Here is a 13,479-nt window from a genome sequence, read left to right on the forward strand (position 1 = left end):
CAAAACATGAGTGATTTTTGACGAGTGATTAGAATGGTCTTGCAGGAAGAAAAGCAAATGCAAAGACACAGGGGTGACAAAATATAGTGAGGGGGTGGGGAAAATGTCAGGTTAGTACTCATGGGGTGTTAGAGTTTTTAAAGACAAAAAGTAAAAGAATTCTAGAAAGGAGCGAGCTCACAAAATCCCCTTACATTATGGGAAAGAATTTGAAATTTATAGTTAAGGCTTTGGGAGACCACTTAAGAATTTTAATAAGAGAATTCTATAATCAGACTTGCAATTAACAAACATCATTCTACACGGTAGAAACATGGGCAGCACAATGAGAGGTCTAGTGACTAGACAGGGTAGAAATTCTCAAAGAAAATAGCCGCATCTTGAAGTAAAGAAAAGGCTTCAGGATAAACTAGAGAAATATGCTCAGGAGATACGTCAACAAACACAAACTTGAATAGAATAAAGGGTAAGAGAGTAACTGAGTAGAATACAGTGATATAATTCACACTGATAGAACACTTAAGGTAGAGGTATGTTGGGAAAGGCAGATTAGGTCAGCCTGAGAGAGATTAAACTTTAAGATATTTAAGCAATCCTGGCATACCACAGAGATAGTGTGGGTTCAGTCACAGACTACCACAAACAAGCTAATATTGCAACAAACTGAGTCACATGACTATTTTTGGTTTCCCACTGCATGTAAAAGTTATGTTTATACTCCGTTGTAGTTTTAATTGGGCACCAGCATTATGTCTAAGAAAATAATAATATACACATGTTAATTAAATGTGACAGAGAGACATGAAGTGAACACATGTTGCCAGGAAAATGGTGCCAGTTAAACTCGTTCAGGGCAGACTGCCACAAATCCTCTATGTTAAAAAGGCATTTATCTCTGATCCAGTAATATACAGTAAAAAGAGGTATGCCTGGGGCCCTCCCTGGTGGCGCAACGAGTTAGGAAGCAGCACTGCAAGCTAGCCGCGGCTGCTTTGGTGTGAGTTCGATCCCCAGTCCCATAGGTGATCCACATGGCGTGGCAGACCTCCCCTGACCCACCAGCTGCTCCCCTCAGCAGCGTAGTTTGTCAATCGGCCTGTTCTGCTCCCCACTCTGTCTCCAGTGAATCCTCTCACTGTCCCCACACCACTGGCTTGTACCCCAATTGTGAATGCATAAATAAATAAATCTTAATAGAATAAAATAAAATAAAATACACCTTTAAAATAAAAAAGAAGAGGTATGCCTGTATTTAGATAGAAAAGTCCAGTCAGTGGCTTATAAAGCTCGCACACATTGGAGAATACCAGTTACATACGGGGCAGAAAGATGGAGTGCCAGTGAAGGAGACTGGGGCATGGCCAAGAAGAAAAACAAAGAGCACAGTGTCATAGAAGGCATGGAACGTCACAGAGCATCAAGGAAGGGGGCACTGACAGAGTGAAAAATGGAAAAAATAAGATGTGGATCAAAAGTGTCTGTTAAATGGGCGAACACAGGGCTTTTCCATGGAGTGATGGAGACTGTCGGTGAAAGACACGGAACTGAGGGACAAATGAGCTTTTTTCACTTACAACTTGTTTGATTAATTTAATGGAAGGCTGTGGAGCCTGCCAGAGGCAGGAAAAACAGGGATAAAATAACAGCTCTGACAACTGCTCTATCTGTGTGAAAGTCACTTAAACTCTCCATCTTAGAATCCTCCTCTAGAAGAAGCAGTCTGTTACCACTTAGATGACTAGATGAAATATGTTAGATGACTAGAACAACCTTAGAGTCTAGAATAGACATTAACTTATTCATTTACCATATTTAGATATTTTGATATGGTGAAAGTAATACAAGAAAAATTCAACTGAGCTTTAAAAAGTTTAGTTGTTACTATTCTTGCACGTTATCAGTAATAAAATCTTTAGTTAAAAGATAAATTCAACTCTGCTCTAAAGCTTGTGTTGAAAGCGTATGACTCCACACAATTGACAGATTAGGGAGTGATTTGCGTGTTATGCGAGTTTTGCTTTTGTTAGGTGCCAGTTCATCCATGAGAACTATAAAGTCAATGCAGAAAACTGCACCCCGCTGAACTGAGCCAGGGAAGACTACACAAAACACACATATATGCCTAAAACATCTACCACATACTAAGGATGCCTGCATGTTGTGAACCACACCCATCCACATTTGATGCCTGTTCTGCTCCCCACTCTGTCTCTGATGAATCCTCTCACCGCCCCTGCACCTTGGGCCTGTACCCCAGTTCTGTATGCATAAATAAGCAAGTCTTAAAAAACAACAACAACACAACTTTATAGTAGAAATTAAACTGTCCTCTCTATTGCTAGCATCCTCTGGAATTTCATGTTCAGAAAAGAAAAATCGAATGATTTTTTTACCTAAGAGCTGCACAGGCGGTTTTTCATCATCGTTAGCACAATTTTGAAAATTGAAGTCTTGTTTCTTTTGTGGTAACCCACTCTCCACTATCTTTTTCTTAAGAATTTCCTCTTCATAGTCTTTTATATTTTTGTTTGATGAGTATACAATCCTAAAAGACAAAATAAAACATGCATGAAAATAATGTTGGTGATTCTTAAAACTTAGTTTCCGAATATGTTGTTTTCACATGTAACAATTATATAATTTTAAAATGTTTTACATATGAATTAGCTAGAAAAAGTTCAATCTAAAATAGCAAAAAATTTTAGAGGTGGTCTGTAAAATTTATTGCTAAAAGGGAATAGATAATGTCAACAACAGTTAGATAATCTAGATGAGATGGACCATTTCTAGAAAGACAAATACTACGAAACCTGATGTAAGAAGAAAACAGTATCTGAGTCGGCCTATAAAAAGTAGAGACTGAAGTAGTAATCAAAAGCTTCTCAGAAAGAAAAACCCAGGAGGTAGCTTATCTGGAGGATTCTACCAAATGTTTAAAGAATTCATGCCAATCCTTCACAAGCTTTTTCAAAAATTAGACAAGGGAACACTTTATAGTTCATGCTGTGAGCCAACTATTCTCCTAATACAATGGCATCACAAGAAATCAATATTCTTTATTAATATTGATGAAAAAACCCTCAACAAATAATAGGAAACGAACCTAGCAATGTATGAGAAGTATTATACACCATGACCAGTTGCACTATATCTTAGCAATTCAAGAGTAGTTAAATGTATAGAAATCACTGTTATACACCACATCTGTGTCGACACAAAATTCTTAGGCTGAAATCTAATGCCCAAAGTGATAGCACGAGGAAGTGGAGACTTAGGAAAGGTCAGTGCTCTTAGGAAAAAGGCTTCAAAGAGATCTCTCCTCCTCCCACCATATGATATGAAGCCAGGAGTCCTTCATGCTGGTCCTGCAGGGCACTATGGTCTTGAACTTCTGGCCTTCAGAACTGTAAGAAATAAATGTCTGTCCTTTCCAAGCCACTCAGTCTGTGGTAAGCTGTTAACAGAGTAAGACACCATATCACCAGAACAAAATTCACACGACAATATTAACAGATACAGAACAAACATTTGACAAAATTCAACACCCTTGCCATTGGAAAGACTAAAACACCTGAACAAACTAAGAATAGTTTGAGGTAATAAAGGGATTATTTGTGAAAGCTCCACAGCTAAAAAATACAGTAAGAAAACCCCACAGCCACCATACATAATGATATAAGTCTGGAAGCTTCCCTCCTAAGATCAGCAAAGCTCTCTCTGACCAATTCTATGCGACATTTAACAAAAGGTTCTAGCCAGGGCATTTAAGTGAGAAAAAAGCAAACAATATCTGAATTGGAAAGAAACAAAAATATCTCTATTTACAGATGACAAATATACAGAAAATCCTTAGAAATCCACCACAGTTACTGCAAAGTCATAAGGTGCAAAACCAACCATCTCTCTACATGCTACAGTAGATACACAAGAGACTCCGAATCTTGCAAAGAACAAAGCAAAGATTAATACTTCCTAAATCCGAAGCTTCCTACAGAGCTATGATCAACACTGTGGCACTGATAACGACAGACATAGGTAAGTGAAATAAAGTGTGTGTTCAAAACATGCATTTACAGGCAACTGATTGTCAATAAGGGTGCTGTGATACTGTGATTAACAATAAACAATATAAAACTAAAAAAAAAAGCCACAAACCTCAAACTGACAAAAAATATGTATTTGGACCTTGTCAACTGTTCCCAGTAATTTTCTACATAAGAGCCACAGGAACATCTTTTGTTATAATACTTAGTTATATTTTCAGTTCCTGAAATAGCTCCAGAGGGATAAAGGTGTTATCCTTGTTATTCATAACAAGTTCCTTTCAATCACACCAGAGTTTACATTAATGAGGTGACTTTTGGTAAGCCTCTAAAGATGTGGGCTGGTTGCCAGGGGAACCAATGTGTGATTAGAGGGTGAGAACTTTCAGCCACCCCCCCACTACTTCCAGGAAGGGGAGAGGTTGAGTCAGTCAGGAATGGCCCATGATTTTTTTTTTAATTTTTTTTTATAACAGTTTATTTTTACATCATTTTGTACATTTTTTTTTTCCATCTCAATTGTAATCCCTGCAGGTTTCCCATCACCAAGTAATGGCCCATGATTTAATCAATCCTACCAAAGGCAGTGAAGCCTCCATAAAAACTCCTAAAAGGTGAAACTTGGTTGGTGCACAGGTGACATTACTGGGAGGGTGCTATACCCACAAACAGCATGAAAGCTCTGCACCCCTCCCCACATACCTTGCTCTACACATCTCTCCCATCTGGCTGTTCCTGTGTTATTTATATCCTTTTATAAGGAACTGGCAACTTAGTAAGAAAAATGTATTCTGAGTTGTATAACCTTCTGTAGCAAATTACTCAAACCTGGAGAGGGGGTTGTGGGAACCCCCAATTTACAGATATTGGGAAGCACAAATAACAACCTGGACTTGTAGTTGGCATTTTGAGTAGGGGGGCCGTTTAACTGTGGAATCTGATGCTTTCTCCAGGTATAGTCATAATTGAGCTAGATTTATGGGACACTTAATTGGAGTTTGTAGAATCCCTAGGTCGTATGGAGTGTAGAAAAGTCAGACATACTTGGTGAGCGTAAGATTAGACTACTACGCGTAGAGGAGACACACAGGGTTGTGTTTTTTTTTACTGATTTCTAAACAATGGGAAAAGAAGAATGTTTTCTAAAAATGGTGCTAGGGGGCCTCCCTGGTGCTTGGATGTAAGTCTCAGCATTATCATTTCTAAGGCCTGAGTACCAACCCCAGTCATGGAGTTGACCCACATGGGGCAGCCTGTTCTGATCCCCACTGTCTCTGGTGAATCGTCTCACCCCTCATACTTCTAGCTTACACCCCAGTTCTCCCACATATAAGTAAACAAATATGTTTTTTTTTAAAAAGATTCAGTCCTAACAGCCAAAAAGTCAAAACAACCCAACTTTCTATCAAATGAATGGAGAAACAAAACACAGCCTCATATACAAAAAGGCATGAACACAGCAGACTTGACTGCTACCATAGGAAGATGTGCTTACAAGGTTGGCTGGGAACTGAGAACATGATTTCAGAAAAGTTCCTAGCAGCCTCTAAATGAAAAGATTATTCACGTTACCTGAACTGTTGATACTGAGTTATGTTGGCTTTTGCTGAACATCTGCTTTCCATTTAGGAGTCTAGAATATGACAACTGTTAGCAGAAGAAGCCTACCAATACTCAATACAAGCCTGGGCGTTAAGCCTTTAATGAGCCCCCCTGATTGGTATCATTTCAGGAGTGTTGTCACAACTTATTGCTGGGGGGCACTAAGCACCTTCCGTGTGACACTGGGACTCTGAACCCCCTATGCTTCTGCGCTAGGACCCCTTAGATCTAGACCTTGTAAGCCTAGTTTTCCTATTACTGAGCCCCATATCCCCCTCATTAAAAGGAATTCTATAAAACGCCAGCCAGCCAATCACCAATGAGAAGCCTACTAGTGTTTCTTTCAAAATTTGTAGGGAATTAATTGGTGGAAGTCAGACAAAGACCCTTTGGAATCTGTAACACCTTTACCTTTTTTCTTTGTTTCCATTGTAATAAATCATAGTCTTTGGTATGACTGTACACTGAGTCCTAGCAAATCATCAAACCTGGCGATGGGTTACCCTCATCCATCACACAATAAAATATTCAGTTACACAAAGAAATGATATGCTGATAAATTCCACAACACAGAAGATCCTGAAAATATCATATTAAGTGTAGGAAGTCAGACATACAAGGCCATATGCTGTATGATCCCATTTAAATGAAATGTACAAAAAGAGCAAATCCATAAAGACAAAAATTAAATTACTGGTTCCAGGAACTGGGAGAAAGGGATAATGAGAAGCGAACTGCTAATAGGTATGGATTTTCTTTGTAGGATGATGAAAATATTCAGGTATTAGTGTGGCAGCTGTACAACATTGTGAATACAGTAAAGCCATGGAATAATGCACTTGAAACTGTTATGGTTTTGGTATATGTATTATATCACAAATAAAAAAGACAGGATATATATAGGAAAGAGGAATTAGAAGCAGTGTGAGAGAGAACACCTTAGCTTTGCACTGAAAAGGAGCATAACGTTCCTTTATAACTGCAAGGGAAATGGACTCAGGAGGTTTTGGTGATTTTTAGAAGGAGGAACGATATCATGCTTATACACTAACGAAAAGATCTAAGAAGAGACATGTTTTTGTTTTTTTCAGAAAAGTCAAAATCGCTGCAACAATGTCCCTGAGTAGATGAAAGGAATAAGATATGGTCTGGTGGACAAATGAAGGGATTGATTTTACAAGCACTGACGGTTCATCAATAGTGAAGGAGTGAAGACACAGTATGTGTGGTGCAAATGCCAAGTAAGAGAACAGATGTGGGAGAAACTGTGAACGTTCCCTTCGCACAGATACAACTTCACACAGATAAAAGTACATCAGGTGAAGTCTTCTTGGGAAATCAAATATTTTTATGGTGCTAAGATGACCATGAGATCATAAATGGCACTTTCCATTGCCAATCACTTGAGGCATTTCTGAAGCCACTGAATAGAAAACAATTTTCCAAATATTGGTATTTCCTACTCTGACTCAAATATATACCAAAACAATAACTGGGAACATAAAATAATATTTCAGAATCTTTACTGTTTATTTGAAAAGAAAGAAGGTGAACTGAGGATATTTATAAGAGAATTTTATAGAGTAATATTCAAAAAAACTTTTATAAAATTTTATTAACATTTAAAAATATATCAATTTTTATACTATAAATATATGAATACAGACAAAATTCAATGTAAATTGTCCAAAAAAGGGAGGGTTACATGACAAGTACTTTCTTTTCCAAGACATTTCATTAGACACCACTGGAGATGCTCACATCAACCAGATGATCTAATCTCAAAGAGCTTATATAACATAAATATACATGACTAACCTAATACAAAATAGAATGTGATTAAGAGCTTAAAATAGAAGACTGTGAAGTGCTGTGAAACACAAAGCCATCCACTCCAACCATCCTTCTTCTAATATGAAAAACTGAAATTCAAAGAAATCAACAAGATAATGTATAGCAAGAAGGCAGATCTCTGTCTTGCTGCTGAATCCACTGTTTCCTCACTCTACCATACTCTCCCATTAAATCTATCACTTTCAATGGTAACAATAATAATAATGATGTAATGCTTTCCTTTCTCTAAGATATAAAACTTAGGCTTAATTTTATGGTGAAGAACAGAATGGACTTGTAGTGGTAGACTTAATGTAGTAAATACAGATGCTCACTTATAAACTTATGTAAGGTTATAAAGCAATGTCACTTCAATAAAAATTTGACCTATCCTAAATATTTTATTTCTAAACATACACTCAATAGTTAAGGAAATCTATACTTCCATGGGGCCTACTATATTAACATTTATTTGGTGTTTTCTATGTGCCAGATCACTATGCTAACTGCTTTATAAGGCACTGCAATTAACTCTCAAAACTCCATGTAGGTATTGTTATGTCTTCTTCAGGTGAAGAAACTGATAGTAAGTGATTATTCCAAGGTCACAGTTAGAAGTAGTAGAATGGTCTGAGTACAGAATCTGCTGTACTAATAACACTATTACACCCCCTAAAGAGGAGGGGGAGAAAATATACATATATGGTGTGTGTGTATGTATGTAAAATTTATAGCTGGGGGTCTCCCTGCCTGGTGGCCAAGGATTAAGTCTGAACACTATGAAGCTATCTGCAGCACTATAACATGAGTTGGGTCCCCAGCCAGGGAGGTGACCCACATGGCAGAGACCTCACCTGTCTTGCCCCACTGCTCCCCTCAGCAATGTATTTCAATCTGACTGTCCTGCTCCCCACTCTGTCTCTGGTGAATCCTCTCATCCCCTGCAACTCGGGCCTGTACCCCAGTGCTTGTATGCACAAATAAATCTTTAAAAATAAATAAATAAATTCACAGCTGGGAACTCAATGATCTATGATCTATACTGGAAAATGATAATGATTTTCTTAATTGTGCTAAAAGTATCGGTTTAATGTATAAGATAATATATTATTTTTACACTAGAGGAAGCCAAGTTCAGCAATCTTCCAAATGCTTACAAAAGCCTCATACAAGAAACTCTTAAGAAATTTTTAAAAACCCAATAGATCACTCACAAAACTATCAGAGAATAAATGAGGATCAATAAACAAAATCATATCAATAAACTTAAAATGTATTCCCCCAAAGAACTTTAGACACTAAAGTCAGTATGATTTTAATTACAGGCAAAAAGCATGTCAGCAAATAACTAAGACCCGCAACGCATATGTGAGCAGTAAGTTATGCCACATAGGCTGATATAATTACAATCTATGATGTTCAGACAATGAAGAAATCACCTGATATACAACTATAAATACACGATGGAGTATTACTATTGACAGCTATTAAAAAAGGTGAAATCCTGCCATTTGCACTAGAGTAGCAGGCTTAGTAAAATAAACCAGATGGAAAAAGACAAACATCATATGATTTCACTCATATGTAAATAAAGAAACAAAACAAATTAACAAACAAAACTTTTAGACTATAAGAACAAAAGATCATAACAAAAATATTTCAGATCGTATGCCCAATATCCAGAATATACAAATAACTCTTGAAATTCGGTAATAGTAAAGACAAATAACTGAAAAATGGACAAAGACTATGGATTGAATCTTCTCCAAAAAAGATATACAAATGACAAAGACATGAAAATATGCTAACATTGTTAGCCATTAGGGAAATACAAAGGAGAAACCACCTCCTATCCAAATAGTATGGCTAAAATAAAAAAAAAGATAATAAAGTGTTACAACAGTGTGGAGAAACTGAAACCTTCATATGTGGCTGGTGGAAGTGTAAAATGATATCATCACTTCGGGAAAAGAGTCAGGCCATTTCCCAAAAATTTAAACACAGAGTACCATATGATCCAGTCATTCCTCCTATAGAGCTATACCCAAGAGATATGACAACGTAGGCTCACACAAAAATGTACATACCTATGTTCATAACAGCATTGGTCATAATAACCAGAAAGTGGAAACAACATAAATTTTATCAACTGATGAATGGATAAACAAAATGTCGTATAGCCATAAAATGGAGTATGTTATGGCAATAAAAAGAAATGAAGTACTAATACATGCAACAACAGGGATGGATCTTAAAAACACTATGTTTAATGACATAAGCTAGTCACAAGAGACCACAAATGACAAGATTCCATTATGTGAGAAGTCCATAAAGGCAAATCCACAGACGCAGGAAGTAGATTAGTCTCTAGAAGGGGTGGGAGGAGGGGATGAGGAAATCGAGAGTAACAGCTAATGAGAATATTTCTTTTGGAGGTGTTGAAAATGCTCTAAAATTAAACTGTGGTCATGGCTGCATGACTCAGTGAAATTACTAAAACCACTCAGTTGTACACTTTAAATGGATGAATCATATCTGTGTTATATGTATGATGATGCAACAAAGATGTTTTAAACAGGCAGATGACAAATGTGTAGTACTATACAGTAACATAATTGCCAGTATCCATTTCAAAACTTAGTTCCACAAATACTCATCACCATCAAGCACTGAAATGAAGAATCAATACCCAGTGCACCCAGGCTTTGCCCATAATAGGGCACAACACATATCTGCTGGATAAGTGTATGTGATAGACGGTGGGGCAGAAAATCACAAAAATATCATCCATATATTGGAAAAAATGATGGGTCAACAAGGTCTAAATTACTGAAATGAAATACAAACTCTTCAAGATATCCAAACATTACAAACTTGGTTAACAATTTTTCTGGTGCTTACTGCACACAAAACATTTAACATAGGAAGAAATATTAGGTACAAAGGTTAAAACTAAGGCACAAAGCTACCAACTGGCAGAACCAGCTATTTCAGCCTTAGAGATCATGTTCTTAGAAAATATGCTGCTTCTCTAAAGTCATTTAACTATACTTTTGAAAAAGAGATACAATTTTCAAGCATCTCCTCACACCCATTTCGCAAAAATGAGTAACAAATAATTACATGTAGTGTGTAGACAGCATTAAAATGGAATTCTATTTCTTTTGAATGAGAATTAATTTATCATATTATTTAGCCAATGACAATTCTCTAAGTTCACCAAACTCAAGCCCCCAAACTAACAAAATCAATAGCTGTTCTACTTTCAAAGATCATCTCATTTCATGATGTTCTACTTTTGACCATACACAAGCCATGTGAACAAAAAGTTATAATCTCATAATTCATAAGCACATAATTTATCTAAAGTTTTGCATATTACTAATGCAAAGGTCAGTATATAGCAATGGTTCGCAACAGGGGGATTTTATTCCCTAAGTGACCTGAAGACTTTTTGACTGTCACTTCTGAGGGAGGAGGGAGCAGGAAGGGATCCTAAATGTTAAACATCCTAAAATGTACAAAACAATGAAAATTATCCAACCCAAATAGCAATAGTGCCACTGCTGAGAAACCACACAGACTTATTCATTCAAATTACTGGAGTGCACACCATCATTTCCACTTTCCCAGGATCAGCCTCAAGTTCATACTTAGCCTCTCCCAATTCTAAGTATCTCATACTACTACTATTTAGCCCCTTCTAATACTAATTACTAAAGTGATTTGGAATTTTAATGAATGCATTTTTTTAGAAGATTATAAAACAAATATGAAAATAGGTGAAATAAAAAACATATGCATCTATGCTTTAAAAAAAATAGACTTAAATATAAGAGAAAAAAGGTAAAGCACTTACTGTAAAAATGTGCTAAATTCTGAAGTTTCAAAGTTCTCCACAGCAACAGGCTCAAGATTTGCTAAATTATTTGATGTCTGTCCAACAGTGTGAAAATAGAAGTCAGGAGCCCTGGCTAACAGGATTGCTTTGTGTGCTCTGAACAAAGTACAACCTACAGAGAAAGTAATATCGGTATGGATTTCTTCCCTTAGAAGCCTGTAAGGAATAAAAAAGAACCATAGTTTAATATTAGTGGTGATGCTCAGAGGTATATAATATACCCATTCTCTATCCATTTTAAAAATAACACAAACCAGGGCCTTCCTGGTGGCCTTGGCGCTAAGCCTCAGCACTAATCCAGCTTCAGCTTGGGTTCTACCCTCAGCCAGGGAGCTGGCCCCATGGAGCAGCAGACCTCTCCTGTCTTACCTGCTGCTCCCCTTTGCAGTGTAGTTCAGTTAATACACCTATTCTGCTCCCCACTCTGTCTGGTGAATCCCCCTTACACCTCTGGCTTACACAACCCAGTTCTTACACACACACACACACACCACAAACCAAAAATATAGAGGAAACACAACACAAAAATAAGTTAACATAAAAATGAGTCTGTATTCCAAAGAATACAGTTTAATAGTTAGGCTTAGAATATAATTTTCTAAAGTTATGATGAAAACAAAGGTAACTTCACTGAAAGGATAGGACTAGTTTTTTTTAAAAAAAATCATTATTGGCCCTCCCTGGTGGCGCAGCAGGTTAAAGCACAGCACTGGGAAACTGAAGCCACTTCCGCATGAGTTCGATTCCCGCCTGCCCCGGAGGTGACCACATGGCGTGGCAGACCTCTCCTGACCCGCCCGCTGCTCCCCTCAGCAGTGTACTTCGTGGATCTGCCTATTCTGCTCCCTGCTCTGTCTCTGGTGAAAACTGTCGCTGTCCCTGAGTCTCTGGCCTGTACCCCAGTTCTGTATGCACACACACACAAAAAAACATTACTTTTTAAATTCCATCTAATAATAAAATGTCTCCTACGACAATAGTAATTTACCTTTAAAATGCATCTACTTTACATATAATTTGAAAAAAGAACATAGGTATGGTTACTGACTCATTAAAAAGAATCACTTTTTTAAAAAATCTTACTAATCTGAGGCAAAAGGAATAAAAGAGTCAACAACACCAGTAAGCTTGGCTATAACAATAGACAATTGAGATTAGAAACTAGTCTGCATTGTTCTACTATTGTTAAATACCAAGTATGAAATACAGGCCCACTCTCAAAAATGTGACATTTACGCCCTTTTCCATTTTCCACCCACAAATAGAATAACCATGCTCTAATCTATTATTAAAATGATAAGCTCATGGGAGAATACCCATTCAAATTCCTGTGCTGATATATAGACATAGTTATGGTAAAGCCCACTGATTACATGTAATGGGAGAACAGAAATCATAATACAAACTCATAATCTCTGCAGTAACTACATTTTTATTCTCTAAATACTAAATACTACTTTATAGCACTATAACATTATCATCAGCAAGCTATGTATTCTCAGAAGACTTCTGTACTGCAGGATTTACTTGGCAATCATACTAGTACAAAACAGGGGTACCAGTAATGGAGAAAGAGTTCTATTACAGTGAAAGCTAGGATGTTGCCATTGACACTCCACACCCCCAAGATCAAGTAATGTCTCCTTCCTTTGATTCCATCACACTTAGTACATACCTCCATTATAGCACTTCTGCAATAGCAATGTAATATTTTGTACTTTTCCCCCAATAGACAATGAACTTCCTGAAGGCAAAAACTGTGTGTCCTCAGTCATACAGAAATTCAAAATCTGTGGAATTTTGTTATATTTTACCATAACCAAAAGACATGCTTCAAAGCACAAAACTTTCAGAAACTTGTAAACAATTAGCAAGCACATATATTTTAGTCAGTATTTTCACCTATAAAGTACTTTCATTGTGGTTTTTTTTTAAGATTTATTTATTTATGCATACAGAACTGGGGTACAGGCCAGAGGTGCAGGGGTGGTGAGAGGACTCACCAGAGACAGAGTGGGGAACCAAACAGACAGATCAACGAAGTACACTGCTGAGGGGAGCAGCGGGAGGGTCAGGAGAGGTCTGCCGCGCCCTGTGGTC

The 13,479-nt window shown here is 37.2% G+C and overlaps 1 protein-coding gene across 1 annotated transcript in view; it reads right to left on the bottom strand.

Moving 5' to 3' along the window:
• The window catches only part of BTBD8 (BTB (POZ) domain containing 8), a 40,461-nt gene that overhangs the window by 22,839 nt on the left and 4,143 nt on the right, over window positions 1–13,479 (bottom strand). The window contains exons 2-3 of the mRNA XM_012730057.1: window positions 11,338–11,535; window positions 2,394–2,545 (exon numbers count right to left, since the gene is read on the bottom strand). Coding sequence (XP_012585511.1) covers window positions 2,394–2,545; window positions 11,338–11,535 — 350 coding nt within the window. The remainder of the gene's footprint in view (window positions 1–2,393; window positions 2,546–11,337; window positions 11,536–13,479) is intronic.

This window comes from Condylura cristata, unplaced genomic scaffold (assembly GCF_000260355.1).
Source record: "Condylura cristata isolate star-nosed mole 26May11 unplaced genomic scaffold, ConCri1.0 scaffold00026, whole genome shotgun sequence".
Classification (NCBI taxonomy): domain Eukaryota; kingdom Metazoa; phylum Chordata; class Mammalia; order Eulipotyphla; family Talpidae; genus Condylura; species Condylura cristata.